Source organism: Bos indicus, chromosome 3, assembly GCF_029378745.1.
Source record: "Bos indicus isolate NIAB-ARS_2022 breed Sahiwal x Tharparkar chromosome 3, NIAB-ARS_B.indTharparkar_mat_pri_1.0, whole genome shotgun sequence".
In the NCBI taxonomy this organism is placed as follows: Eukaryota; Metazoa; Chordata; class Mammalia; order Artiodactyla; family Bovidae; genus Bos; species Bos indicus.
The window spans coordinates 49,904,347-49,919,465 of NC_091762.1; the positions used below are offsets into that span (position 1 = coordinate 49,904,347).

The 15,119-nt window shown below is 45.0% G+C and overlaps 1 protein-coding gene across 2 annotated transcripts in view; it reads left to right on the forward strand.

Annotated features, from left to right (window-relative positions):
- ABCA4 (ATP binding cassette subfamily A member 4) overlaps nt 1–15,119 on the forward strand; it is a 125,686-nt gene that overhangs the window by 85,106 nt on the left and 25,461 nt on the right. For both annotated transcript variants that reach the window (XR_011565790.1, XM_070786074.1), the window contains exons 24-33: nt 1,643–1,902; nt 2,501–2,625; nt 3,110–3,208; nt 3,997–4,183; nt 6,909–7,003; nt 8,494–8,526; nt 9,895–10,000; nt 10,130–10,204; nt 10,454–10,623; nt 12,537–12,714. Coding sequence is in view for 1 of the 2 variants with exons in the window: in XM_070786074.1 (XP_070642175.1) it covers nt 1,643–1,902; nt 2,501–2,625; nt 3,110–3,208; nt 3,997–4,183; nt 6,909–7,003; nt 8,494–8,526; nt 9,895–10,000; nt 10,130–10,204; nt 10,454–10,623; nt 12,537–12,714 (1,328 nt within the window). In the remaining variant the exon portion in view is untranslated. The remainder of the gene's footprint in view (nt 1–1,642; nt 1,903–2,500; nt 2,626–3,109; nt 3,209–3,996; nt 4,184–6,908; nt 7,004–8,493; nt 8,527–9,894; nt 10,001–10,129; nt 10,205–10,453; nt 10,624–12,536; nt 12,715–15,119) is intronic.

The following is a 15,119-nucleotide window of genomic DNA, read 5'->3' on the forward strand; positions in this document are numbered from 1 at the left end:
GGCTGGTAGGGCAGGAATTGGCCCCATCTGGGGAAAAGAAATTAAAAGTGTTAGTCACTCAGTTGTGTCCATCTCTTTGCAACTCCATGGACTGTGGCCAACCAGATTCCTCTGTCCATGGGATTTTCCAGGCAAGAACATCTGGCGAAACAGCTCTTATAAATTGGATGACTTGCCTTAAAGTCATATAGGCTTCTGAGTCTTATTCCTTGGTCTCAGTTCTCAAATCTAGAGCCCTCAATTACACACTCCTACTGTCTCTCATTTTTCAGATTGCTAATTGCATTTGTCTGAAAGGGCTGTTTTTGAGGCCGACATTTTTCTGATCTTGTCTTCAGAGTCTGAAGGAGCTGTGGCTGTCTATGAAGTCATACACTGCATGGTACCAAGAGACTCCAGGCCATTTCTGAAGGATGTCTCATTGCCAGTGGCCTCTAGAGGGTAGCAGAGAGCCAGGGACAAACAGGCCTGAAGCCCTCAACTCTGATCTGAACAGTGGCCTCCAGCCTGGATGGGGTTTCAGGGAGAGAGCACGGCTCAGAGGACAGGCATGAAGACAGGCAGCAGAAATCCTGCCAGAGGGAGGGCCAGCCACAGCGAAGGCGTCAAAGCCAAGCCCAGATCAGGAGAAAGGAGGCAGAACTGGGGCGCTGGTGCTGAGTAGTCAGTGAGCCTACAGATGGTCACCCTCTGAGTAGTGAGCCTGGTACACGGCAGGTGCCTGTGGACATTAGCTGAAAGAATGACTCAGCTGACCCAGCTCCCTCTGCAGTTGTTCTTGTCCTAGAGGACGTTAGGAGAGAGACGTGGGGGCCAGCCAGCCATCCTCTAAGCTCTCTAGGTCCAACAGCACATTCTGCAAGTACATTTTAATTAACTCTAGCTTCAAAATAGCTGATGACTTGCAATGGTTTATAAAGCACATTCACATGTGTTAGCTCATTTAATCTTCATAATAACCCTTTTCTTGTTTTCATTTTACAGATGAGAAAACTCAGATTCAGACAGATTGAGTCATTAAGACAAATTTGCATGTCTAGTTAGTTAGAGTCAGGATTCACACCCAGGTCTGCCAACTCCTAGTTTATTGGTCTTTCTACTTTCTACTTCTCGGTGACCTCTAAAAATATAGAAAGAAACACAGGTTATACATGAATATATTTTGCTGTTAAATTCAAATAATACAAAAAAGGCTAACCCTTCCCACTTCCTCCCCTGCCCCATCCAGCTCTGCCCCTGAAGTGATCTTTTAACAATTAAGAGGTATTCTTTCAGAACTTTGCACATGTGTATACATCGTGAGTGTATGTGTATATGTAAAACGTGTTTCTTTCCAAATGACACATGTGCTAACATAAATATGATCTTATTACACGTATTGTTCTGAAACTTTTTTTTTTTTGCTTATATGTTTTGAACCTCTCTGTCTTGTCCTCTTTAACTGTATAGAGATTTTTTAAGCAGTTTCAGGCAATTCTGTCAAAAATATTTGATATCAGAAAGTAGAATTTAAAAAATTTTATTAACCTTCCTGACAGATATTTTGTTTCTAACTTAGATGAAGGGAAAACTAACACAGTGAGAAAAAAAAATTGACCTTGTGAATGTTTTTCTAAGTTACTCATTCCATCCTCCAAACCAGGAGGCACTCAGCAGAAAAGAGAAAACATCAACCTTCGACACCCCTGTTCGGGTCCTAGCGAGAAGGCCGGACAGACTCCCCAGGGCTCCAGCAGCCACCCCGGAGAGCCAGCTGCTCACCCGGAGGGCCAGCCTCCACCGGAGCGGGAGGGACACAGCCGACTGAACTCAGGAGCTCGGCTTATTGTCCAGCACGTGCAGGCACTGCTGGTCAAGAGGTTCCAGCACACCATCCGCAGCCACAAGGACTTCCTGGCCCAGGTATTACTGCGGTCTTTGGCTGTGCCTGTTTGCTCGTGGCCTCCCTGGCCTCCCCATCCTCTCCCAGGCTTTCTTGGGCATGTGGGGTCAGACATAGCCACGGCTACCATCTTTGGGTTCTGTCAGCTTTGTTTTCTCCTTGCCAACCTTTGCTTCTTCTTGGTAACATGAAGCTTCTTTGTAAGTATTCTAGTACACTTAGCAGAGAAAATAGCATAATAATGAATATATTAATATTGGTTTTATTTTTACAAGGGAAGGTAAAATCATGTTTTTATTCATTTTTTGCGGACCCTACGTCATTGTCTGCTTTTTCTCTTTAGATTTTTTGTTCAGATGCAGAAACTCTGGTTTACCTCTGGCTGAGCACTGGCCTACTTTAGGGTTCAATACTGGCCTGCTTTAACTACCCTTCAAAGGGGGGAACGTTCTCTGTTCTCCTTTACAACTTGCCTTTGCACATCTGCCCATCATGTTAATCTCTATTAGGGGCTAGTTATGAGGCTGCCGGATAAATGTTTAAAAGACTCTGTGTGTGTGTGTGTGTGTGTGTGTGTAACATACCATAGCCTAAGTTACCATGTTTATTGTCCCACAGATTGTGCTCCCGGCCACTTTTGTGTTTTTGGCTCTAATGCTTTCCCTCATCATCCCTCCTTTTGGTGAATATCCTGCTTTGACCCTTCACCCCTGGATGTATGGACAGCAGTACACCTTCTTCAGGTGTGTAGACTCGTCCCCAAAGGTCATCATTCACCTCCTTGGGTTGTGGGGCCCTTGGGTCCCCTGCTAACTGGTAGGGCCCTGACCTTCCTACTCTCTGGGACAGTCCCAGTGTGATAGGGGTCCTCAGGCTGCCCTCGGAAAGAAAGATAACTTCCCTGCCACTTGGGAAAGGTGACCTCCACGTGGACACCCAAAACTGCCAGGAGTAAAGGAAAGAGAAGGCAGATGGTGGGTGAGTGGGTTTAAGTTCCCTTGTTTTGAATTGCAGACATGATGTGGCATCAGACTACTGAGTGTGTTCAGGCAGCCTACCTACCCCCTTCTCAGGAGACCCATAGCCACATCAAGGCAGCGTCCTATGCCCTGTGTACAGGCCTGGCACACAGTACCCATTCAGTAGACATCTGTTGAGTTGCATGTTGGTGGCTTTGTTCCTCTGTCCCAGTCACATGTCCACTGTCTATGCCCTCTCACTGTCTAGCATGGACCAGCCGGACAGTGAATGGCTCTCAGCACTTGCAGATGTCCTTGTGAATAAGCCAGGCTTTGGCAACCGCTGCCTGAAGGAAGAGTGGCTTCCGTAAGTCCCTATGCTCCCCTGCTGTAACACCAACAGCTGCCCTGGGAGACCCCAATAGTGGGAGCCTAGGACAGCATGGTTGGCGAGACCCCATCTATATTACTCAGACACTTCCATATCCCTGAGCAGCACTCACCTGGCCTCTCCTTCAACACCTGTGTGCAGGGGTGTTCACTAGCTTTCAGGAAGCCTCTGCATCACTGGATAAGTCTCTATTTCTATAATTCTCTATAAAGTTCCAAACTGAGTTGACATATGCTACTCACAACTTATGCGAAAGGAATCTGAAGGAGGAAGGAGAGAGATGGGGGCGTGCTCTTGTGTAATTGGATCTAGAATGGCATTACTTACATATATGGCCAACTTTCAATATTGCCTTCAGTGTAGAGAAGAGAGTTCTAGAGGAAAAGTCATGCTTTTATTCATTGGTGGTTGAAATACACCAAGAATTTAAAATGTTCAGTATAATTTTAAATGCTTTTTTCATCTAGTCTTTTTCAGAGTTATTTGTGAGGACCAAAATAGACTAATTTCAAATTCTTGTATTTGTTCCCTTATCAGAGCTGCCAGCAGATAAAATTTGCCCAGACCCACACCCCCTAGTCAATCAACAAAATTCTAGTCTTGATTTTTCTTGAGCAGAAACCTTTAAGAGTAGAAGAAAATGCATGGGTCTGAGGAAAGGGCAAAAATGGTTAAGAAGGAAAAGGCTGGGTGCTATTTCTCATTTTTAGGAGTTTTTATAAACTTTGGATCTGATTGTGGAATATGCTCTTGTCTTCCATGAGGGAGTTCCCCTGTGGAAATTCAAGCCCCTGGAAGACTCCATCTGTGTCCCCGGATGTCACCCACTTGCTCCAACAGCAGAAATGGACAGCGGACCAACCTTCACCTTCCTGCAGGTGCAGCACCAGAGAGAAGCTCACCATGCTTCCTGAGTGCCCTGAGGGCGCAGGGGGCCTCCCACCCCCGCAGGTACCTCCACCTCCGGGGCCACCAGGGCCCTGAGCCTGCCTGCAACAGCAGCCATTGCACCTCCTGAGTTTCTAGACAACTAACATTTCAAACTAACAGCTAAGTGAAGGACTAAGTGAGGCTCTGGGTCCTCACCAACTGAAGGAAGTCACTGACCAAGAGTTTCATTTCCATTAAACACTCCCGTTCAATCTAGTAAGAAAATATCTTTAAGTATTGAGAAAATAATACATCATGCATGCTTACTATAGAAAAATTAGAAAATACAGAGAAGTCAGAACAAAAATATTTCACCCTATCACTTGGCAATAACCACCAATAACATTTAGTTTTTATTTGTTCAAATAGGATTATATTCAAAATGTTGTCCTGAAACCTGCTATCAATAACATATCGTGAACATATGTCCACATCAGTAAATATACACCTACCTCATCATAGTATGCCTGCACACTATCCTACGTATCCTTTGGATTTACTTTAATTTATTTCATCTCTCATTGGAGAAGGCAATGGCAACCCACTCCAGTACTCTTGCCTGGAAAATCCCATGGATGGAGGAGCCTGGTAGGCTACAGTCCATGGGGTCGCAAAGAGTCGGACACAACTGAGCGACTTCACTCACTCACTTTGCTCACTTCATACTTTATCACTGGAGAAGGAAATGGAAACCCACTCCAGTATTCTTGCCTGGAGAATCCCATGGACAGGGGAGCCTGGCGGGCCGAGGTCCGTGGGGTCGCAAAGAGTCAGACATGACTGAAGTGACTGAGCAAGCAAGCAAGCAAGCAAGCAAGCTCACACTGCTGATAGGCGCTTTCCTGATAGCTCAGTTGGTAAAGAATCTGCCTGCAATGCAGGAGACCCTAGTTCAATTCCTGGGTCAGGAAGTATTCTGACCTGGAGAATTCCATGGACTGCATAGTCCATGGAGTCACAAAGAGTTGGACATGAATGAGCAACTTTCACTCATTGCTGAACATGTGGGTTTTCCATTTTTCTCTTATAAACAATGTTGTAGTGTCCATTCAAGTGCACACTTATTAACAATCTTAATTAAGAAGTTTGCCATGTGCTGTGTAATTGTCATACATACACATACACACACATGCACACCACACAGAGTTAGCAATCTATGTTTTTCAAGGATATCAGCAATCTTGGCTCTGAGCAGCATCCTCATGGAATTCTAAACGCCATAATGTATCACAATGAGCTTCCCCATGGGGTTTCAGAGACAGTGAGCTGGGCCAGAGAAGTCTTAGTTTGCCTAAGGTTTATAAGAGGCCTGACTAGGACAGAGCTGGGTCCTCTATGGTCATCTCTCATGATTTGCCAATGAATGAATGAAGAAATCCCCAAGAGGCAGTGGAATGAGCACCATCATTGGCATCAGAGAGCCATGGATGGGTTACTTAGCCTCTCTAATAAATTGGAGATAATTTCCTCACTTATAAATTGAAGATAACTACACTTTCTTAGGGGTCCCAGATGGCTCAGCTGGTAAGGAACCTGCCTGCCAATGCAGGAGACATAAGACACGTGAGTTCAATCCCTAGGTCAGAAAGATCCCCTGGAGGAGGGCACAGCAACCCACTCCAGTATTCCTGCCTGGAGAATCCTTATGGACAGAGCAGCCTGGCTGACTACAGTCCATAGGGTCACAAAGAGTCAGACATGACTGAGGCGACTTACTGTACACGTCTGCCTCTGGGTGGCGCTCTTGACACCCAGGTTCATGACTGACCAGAAACTAAATGCTATGTATTCTTATATTTAAAGTGCCACCTGGTGGTCAAACTCACGCACTTTTGAATTCTCTAAAATCTTTTGATTACCTCGAGTTCTAGATGGATTTTCAAAGTGATGTAAATTGTAAGGCACTGTTTGATTTCTTTCATTCACATCACAATTTATTGTGTCAACTCTATGCCAGATACTATTCTGGTTGCTGGGGACACAACAGCTAACAAGTCAGAAAAAGTCCTGGCTCTCACAGAATTTGTGTCCTATCCTACAGACAAAGACAAGTAAACAGATTGAAAGGAAAATTTCAGATAGACATGAAGTTGTGAAGACAATACTACCATGTGTGACAGGATACAGAAAATACTTCTCTGAGGAATAAACTTTGGGCTGAGATTTGAATGATGACAAGTTAGCCATGAGAGGTTGTCCAGGGAGAGGGAGGGAATGAGAGGTGTGCATCTGAGAAACAGAAGTGGGGAGGTCAGGGAGCGAGGGGGTACCTACAGGTGAACTCAGCCTTGGTAACAAATTTGGATCTGATCCTATGGCTTATTGGAGTGTGGTAAGCAAGGCAAATGGTATATTCTGATTGATTTTTTTTTTTTAAGCTCAGTCTGGCTCCTGAATGGAGAATGGATTGTGGAGGGCCAGGGTGGAAGCAGAGACCAGTTTGGAAGTGTCTGTAGAGGCCCAGGTGATGCCTGGGTGGAGACTTGGTCTAGGGTGATATGGTAGAGCTGGAGACATGCAGTTGGGTTGGAGATTGATTCTGAAGTGAGAACTATCCTGGGTCATCAATGGAATAAAGAAAAAAAAGGGCTCGAAAGTGACTTTCACATCATTGCTGTGGGAACTAGGGAGACACCAATCCTTTACTGTCTTCCCAGTAGTTGAGTCTACAAATAATTTTTGGAAAAGAACAAGTAGTTTCACCTCAAATTCAGAAGTAATTAATGCAGATATGTCCTTGCTTCAGAGAATACAACGCAGCACTGAAATTCTGCAGGACCTTACAGACAGGAATGTCTCCGACTTCCTGGTAAAAACATATCCTGCTCTTATCCGAAGCAGGTAAGATACTTTTTTGTACTTTTCATCCTGGGTCCCTTGGGAAAATATTAACTAAGATCAGAAGATAATTTCCTCTCATGACTTTTCAACAATCAGGGCAGTGGAATTTTTTCTTTTTCCTAATTTGAAAGTCTCAACTGATAGAAAAGACAACTGGGGCATATACCAGTCAAATGCAACTTATGATTAATTTTGATCTGTTTTTGGTTTTGTTTAGGCCAAGCAAAGTTTAACCCATGCACTACTACAAGTAAAATAAGAAAGTATAGAATTTTTCCAAAACACAGTCTCATATTTTAAGTAGTTCAAAAAGAGAGGTGAAGTTTGGAGGGAGGAAGGAGAGTAAGGGGGACAGGGAGAAGACAAAGAGAGAAGTAAAAAAGGAAAAGTAAGAAGCAACAAGGAGAAAGGAAACAATGAGACCAAGATAGGAGCGAGGCAGTGGGAGAGAGTCCGTGTGAGCCCACAGGTTGTCCAGGTTAACTGTACCTGTCGTACTCTAACTGTGAATTAGCCCCGGTATCACTGCCCTTTCCAGTGCCAGGCACTCCTCTCAGCTCTGCAGCTGTTCTCATTGAGCTCCATCCAGGATGGACCAACTTCAGCAGCCCCATCACAGCAAACAGTGAGACAAGAGCATGCTATGGAGAAAGGGTTGTAGGGGACCCTGGTCTAAGCCCCATGTTCTCTGGAATTTTAAAATAAAACATACTGTCTAACTTCAGGCATATTTTCAGTTGCTTCCCCTCCCAGTCCCTAAGCAAAGGATTAATGGACTCAGTTAACTACAACACACTGCAGATGGTGAAAGCAGCTGCTGAGAAAGGAGTGCCAAGCCAGCAGTTAGCAAATGAGGAACACCATTCGAGCACGAAAATACAAGCAGAGTGCATAGAATTTATTCAATAATGCAGTAAACAATGACCGCATCCCACCCTTTGTTCTCAGCAGCACATTTGCAGTGTGGAATTTTGGATTTTGTGCTTTGTGGTGAAGATAGTTTGTGAGGACTGAACTCTGAGGACTAGAGCTGGTTCTGTGTGTTTCCTATCTTGTAATTTTGTCCCTTGTTGGCTGGAAGTCAGTCCCTTAACTCTGCACTAGGAGTAATTCAGAACTTCCTCTGAGCGTGCAGGTGATTATGAGAGTCTCGTTCTTGCCGGATGCAAGAGGGGAGGGCTGCAGCCTTCATTGCATGCTGGCATGGTCATTGTCATATTTCCTGGGTCCAGATCATCTGATAGATGACCTTACAACAGGGGCCAGCCAGAAGGCCTAGCAGTCAGGATGTGACTGTAGGGCAAGTGTTAGAAAATATCAGTCTTTTCTCCACAGATTTTTTTCAGGCTCAGCCCTTGGCCTATGAGGGGCTATCAGGAAATACAAAAATGCCCCTTGAAGACTGGGACACACCAGTGGGCATTTGGGAAAGAAAGTCAACACGTCTGTATATTTGTTGTATTCACTGTATGATTTGTTTTGGCTTTCAGTTTGAAGAGCAAATTCTGGGTCAATGAACAGAGGTAAGAAACTATTTTTGTAAGAAATTAAAATCTCAGAGTGATCTATTTTAAATTATTGTACATTAAAAAAGTCACACCTCAGTCATGTGAATGAGCTGTTCTGTACATGCCCAGGAATTCGTAAGACATGTCTTAAGGGACGTGTGGCTACAGACACCCTATGCCCAGAACATGCTCAGCAGTGAATCTCCTTGGAGGACATAAATGAGAGGGGATACTTCCTGAAGAGGAGTTCCAGAGCACTCTCCCTCCAGGGAGGTTCTAAAACCTCCAAGCAAATAACAGTTTATAACGAGAGCACGAGTTCCCTACGCCCTGGCATTCCTTGGCCCATTCCATTTAAGGCTCCGGGAGTCTGGCCCAGCCCCTGACTCACCCTGTCCCTGGGTATCTAGGAGGTTCATGAGGTTCCTGAGGTTTGAGAATCCTCCAGAGACAGTCTACGAGTGAGCTGGCCTCCCTAGGGTCCCTCAGGAACAGGGCCTCTAGAATGAATGTGGAGCTGATGTTGACTTGATTTCCTGGGCAGGATCCAGGCCATGAAAGTAAAATTCAGCTTTCAGAATCATTCCCTAAAAGGTAGTGAGGGGCCTCAACTGAAGCAGAAAGGTAGGGAGGTGGGGAGGACAAGTTGAGTCTCTGAGAAATAAAGTTCTCCTCCTCTGCCTCCCCTACTCAATATGTTTTGTTTGTTGAGAAGTTTGGCTTTTATGCTGCCATTGAAGAGTTTTAAGCCAGAGAGTGACACGCCCAGGCCAGTGTTAGGGCACCAGTGTGGAGGGGGTGTTAGACAGGGAGAGACCCGAGGCTAGGATCGCAGTTGAAGACCAGATAGGAGTCAACGCAGGGAGTGGTGAGGGATTCCCTGCGGCAGGGATGGGTGAGAGGCACCAAGAGAGGATGGCAGACTGGGCAGGTGAGTCCAGCACACTAGAAGTACCTGCAAAGTATAGAAGCGGCACGGGGGGAAAGTCAGGGAAGACCTCAAAGAGAAGATAACACAGGACAGATGAGTTGGAAAGGCACCCAGAGAAACTAGCAGCCCTGCAAACGCAAAGAGACCATGCTGAGCTTGTGGCATGACTGGATAGCTGGAATGGGCCACTGGAGGTCGGGCATAAGGAGGGTGAAGTTGGAGAGCTTGGCAGGCACCAAGCTCAGAAGGAGTCAGGACTGCATCCTGGAGATAAGGAAGAAGCTGTGAAAAGTTGGTTTGTAAAGTGAAGCCATGTTTCCCACTAGTGCAGACTATTCCTGCAAAAATGCACCTTTTCCTACAGAAACTGAGAGCTATGGCAGCCATGAGGTACACACACATGGTCACATGGTTCATGACATAGAACTGAGGACTTCTTGTTCCCTTGTCAGGTATGGAGGAATTTCTGTCGGAGGAAAGCTCCCAGCTCCCCCCTTCACTGGAGAAGCACTTGTTGGATTTTTAAGTGACCTTGGCCAGTTAATGAATGTGAGCGGGGTATGTAAACAGACTGGAGATTTGGTGGGACTTTCAACTGGCCACTTATAGAAATGATCATGAGTGCTAAGAAGAGGTGGTGAGGGGGAGTGGGAAAAACCCTCTTGTTTGTTTTTTATGGCTTTCTAGGGCCCTATGACCAGAGAGGCTGCTAAAGAAATGCCTGCTTTCCTTAAACAACTAGAAACTGAAGACAATATTAAGGTATTGGCCCTGCCTGAACTGCCCTAGAGCTAAAAACTCACATGAGCTGGTGGCTGTTTTATTTTCCCAGCTTAATTAAATTCCACCCCCACTCCTGTTGGAATCAGGCATGAAATGTCTCCCAGCTGCCAAAACCTTCCTCCTGCTCCCATTCTTTTTCCTGCAGCTCATTTTTTCTTTAAATAGCTGCTGTTCATGCAGAGTGTCCTGTGGAGTAGAGCCTAACGAAGCCACCTTCCTGTCCTCTAGGTGTGGTTTAACAACAAAGGTTGGCATGCTCTGGTCAGCTTCCTCAACGTGGCCCACAACGCCATCTTACGGGCTAGCCTGCACAAGGACAAGAACCCCGAGGAGTATGGCATCACCGTCATAAGCCAGCCCTTGAACCTGACCAAGGAGCAGCTCTCTGAGATCACAGTGTAAGCCACCGTGCCCCCCGCCTCACAGAGTTCTTGTCACCTTCTCCACTCTGAACACCGCAAGAGGATTCTCACTAGCAGGCGCTGCCAGACTGGATGGCAAGCTTGTTTAATCGGGTGCACAGAAACATAAGATTCCTTGTGCCAAACTGCTTGGCCATTCTTTCTCCTTACTTATTTGGAAAGTAAGCATATGTTTGGTTCCATTCCCTTTTTGCTTTTGGTAACACATTGCTCCTGGAACTTACACAAAGCGTCTCCTTTCCATTATCCAAAATGACTGCCAGTGACTGGGAAGTTCAGTAAATCTTTCATTGCCCCAGCAGTGATTATCTTAGATTCCGGTAATTTCCCCCAGACGGTCAGGCTTTGGAACTGTCAACATATCCTTACCTTCCTAAAGCATAGGCTCAGCTTCAAGCAGTAAAAACATTGCTCTTTTGCAATTTGTAGCATGTTTGCCTTATCAAAGGTCTATATTTGGTTAGAGTGCTTTTGTTAGTACAGACTCCTTCTGGAAGGCAGTAAGGGGGCCCTGTATACTCCAAGTGCACTGACCATGCCCAAGGTCATGGCTAAACTTGGATCTGAAGCCGTAGGGACCTTCCTTGGGACACCCACTGACGCCCTAGACGGAGGAAAAGTAGTCTATGTCCATTCCCACTTAACCTCAGTTTCTGTACTTTCTGCCAAGCCTTTTGAATATGAAATATGAGATAGGAGTCTTGTGATTATAAGAATAGTATATAAAATAGTATATGTTCATTAAATAACGTTTATAGAAGAGAGTTTTAAGAACTAAGTTTCTATAACCCAACAATTTAGGGTATTTCCTATAACCATTTTTTGGCGTTTCCTTCTGATCATTTGTTCTAACCTTACTATATGTGTGGATCAAGCTGTCTGTCATTTTAACAGGGGCACCGGCCAGCACACATAGTGCTTTTGTGGGAATTAGTGAAGGGTGCTTCGGGTGGTGCTAGTGGTAAAGAACCCACCTGCAATACAGGAGATGTAGAGAGACACGGGTTCAATCCCTGGGTCAGGAAGATCCCCTGGAGGACAGCGTGGCAACCTACTCCAGTATTCTTGCCTGGAGAATTTCATGGACAGAGGAGCCTGGCAGGCTACAGTTCACAGGGCCACAAAGGGTTGGACATGACTGAAGCAACATAGTATGAACACATGTTCCTTTGTCAAGGTGGGCAATGGCCCACACTAGAGTTCATGGCTCGTATGTGAAGGCTGGGTTAGATTTCAGCCCATACTTGCTCCGTAAGGCAGATGCTTTCTATCTGATCCAGGAAAGAGTGAATATTGCCAAGTGCCTGCATAACCATCCTGTTCCCTTCTCACTTAAACTTACATTATAATGTAACATTTCTCTGTGTTCTGATGTGTTTCTTAAATGCATGATTTAATAACTTATTGCCTTTAAAAATGTATTTCTTTTCACAAACCATGTATTTGTCTACATTAAAAATTCAAGAGTATCTATAGACAAATTATTAGAACTAATAAAAGCATTATAGTGCATGATATTTTTGAGGTAAAAATCCATTCCTATACACAATCAACAAATAATTAGAAAACGTAATACAAAGAAAATGTGTCTAGACTTTCATATTAACAGGGAACTGCATATGATATTACATACATGGTTATATATTACATAACCTTAACGTTCAACATCACCTAGAATAGGAAACACACAAATCTCCACTTCACCTTGACCTTGACCCAGTTTGATTTAGACAGTCCCGTGGGATGACAAGCTTCAGGTTAAGAAAGGGGATTCTGGAGGCTGTTCCCTGGGTGGGGTGAGGACTTTTCAGAGCCTGATCTTGTCCTTCTGCTTCTACGCCTCCTCCTTCACCTGCCTCTCTCTCCCCATGTCTCCCGTCCTTCTGCAGACTGACCACTTCGGTGGACGCTGTAGTGGCCATCTGCGTGATTTTTGCCATGTCCTTCGTCCCTGCCAGCTTTGTCCTTTATTTGATCCAGGAGAGGGTGAACAAGGCCAAGCACCTCCAGTTTGTCAGCGGAGTGAGCCCCACCACCTACTGGCTGACCAACTTCCTCTGGGACATCGTAAGTATCAGGTCACGGCACCGCTCTCGCCACCCTGGGCCCAAGGGTGTTTGTGTCTATTCTGACTGAAGGAACACAGCAGGGTGGGGCTCTTATGTGGCCAGGGCTGCCAGAGGGTGCCATGCCCAGGGCCCAAGCTGGGGAAAGATGCAGGGCACAGCTCAGCAACTGAGGTGGGGGGTGCTCTGCATGTTCTGACCCACCAAAAAATCACTGCTCGGCAGGCCTGAGGCTGGCCTTCCTGGGAATAATCTGAAGCTGAAGAGGTAATATAAAGAGGTCCTTCACCCTACATGCTCCTCTTAAATCTCACCACACCCTCAAAGTGGGTGAAATGGAACCTCCCCTGTGGTCGAGTCACCATAAACATAGGATATCCAGTTAAATTTAAATTTCAGATAAAACAATGAATAATTTTTAATATAGTTTATCCTAGTTCAGTTCAGTTCAGTTGCTCAGTCCTGTCTGACTCTTTGCGACCCCATGAATCTCAGCACACCAGGCCTCCCTGTCCATCACCAACTCCCGGAGTTCACCCAAACCCATGTCCATCAAGTCGGTGATGCCATCCAGCCATCTCATCCTCTGTTGTCCCCTTCTCCTCCTGCCCCCAGTCCCTCCCAGCATCAGGGTCTTTTCCAGTGAGTCACCTCTTCGCATGAGGTGACCAAAGTATTGGAGTTTAAGCTTCAGCATCAGTCCTTCCAATGAACACCCATGACTGATCTCCTTCAGAATGGACTGGTTGGATTTCTTTCCAGTCCAAGGGACTCTCAAGAGTCTTCTCCAACACCACAGTTCAAAAGCATCAATTCTTCGGCACTCAGCTTTCTTCACAGTCCAACTCTCACATCCATACATGACCACTGGAACAACCATAGCCTTGACTAGACGGACCTTTGTTGGCAAAGTAATGTCTCTGCTTTTGAATATGCTATCTAGGTTGGTCATAACTTTCCTTCCAAGGAGTAAGCATCTTTTAATTTCACGGCTGCAATCACCATCTGCAGTGATTTTGGAGCCCAAAACATAAAGTCTGACACTGTTTCCCCATCTATTTCCCATGAAGTGATGGGACCAGATGCCATGGTATTAGTTTTCTGAATGTTGAGCTTTAAGCCAACTTTTTCACTCTCCTCTTTCACCTTCATCAAGAGGCTTTTTAGTTCCTCTTCACTTTCTGCCATAAGGGTGGTGTCATTTTCATATCTGAGGTTATTAATATTTCTCCTGGAAATCTTGATTCCAGCTTGTGCTTCTTCCAGCCCAGCATTTCTCATGATGTACTCTGCATATAAGGTAAATAAGCAGGGTGACAATATACAGCCTTGACGTACTCCTTTTCCTATTTGGAACCAGTCTGTTGTTCCATGTCCAGTTCTAACTGTTGCTTCTTGACCTGCATATAGGTTTCTCAAGAGGCAGGTCAGGTGGTCTGATATTCCCATCTCTTTCAGAATTTTCCACAGTTTATTGTGATCCACACAGTCAGAGGCTTTGGCATAGTTAATAAAGCAGAAATAGATGTTTTTCTGGAACTCTTGCTTTTTCAACCATCCAGCGGATGTAGGCAATTTGATCTCTGGTTCCTCTGCCTTTTCTAAAACCAGCTTGAACATCTGGAAGTTCAGGGTTCACGTATTGCTGAAGCCTGGCTTGGAGAATTTTGAGCATTACTTTACTAGCATGTGAGATCAGTGCAATTGTGCAGTAGTTTGAGCATTCTTTGGCATTGCCTTTCTTTGGGATTGGAATGAAAACTGACCTTTTCCAGTCCTGTGGCCACTGCTGAGTTTTCCAAATTTGCTGGCATATTGAGTGCAGCACTTTCACAGCTTCATCTTTCAGGATTTGAAATAGCTCAACTGGAATTCCATCACCTCCACTAGCTTTGCTCGTAGTGATGCTTTCTAAGGCCCACTTGACTTCACATTCCAGGATGTCTGGCTCTAGGTGAGTGATCACACCATTGTGATTATCTGGGTCGTAAGATCTTTTTTGTACAGTTCTTCTGTGTATTCTTGCCACCTCTTCTTAATATCTTCTGCTTCTGTTAGGTCCATACCATTTCTGTCCTTTATAGAGCCCATCTTTGCATGAAATGTTCCCTTGGTATCTCTAATTTTCTTGAGGAGATCTCTAGTCTTTCCCATTCTGTTGTTTTCCTCTATTTCCTTGCACTGATCACTGAGGAAGGCTTTCTTATCTCTTCTTTCTATTCTTTGGAACTCTGCATTCAGATGCTTATATCTTTCCTTTTCTGCTTTGCTTTTTGCTTCTCTTCCTTTCAGAGCTATTTGTAGGAGTTTACCCTAACTCCCCCTCAAATATTGCATTCTTACCCAAAAACATTTATCGGTTTCTGACCCAAAATTCAAGTTTAATTGCATGTTCAACATTTTTAT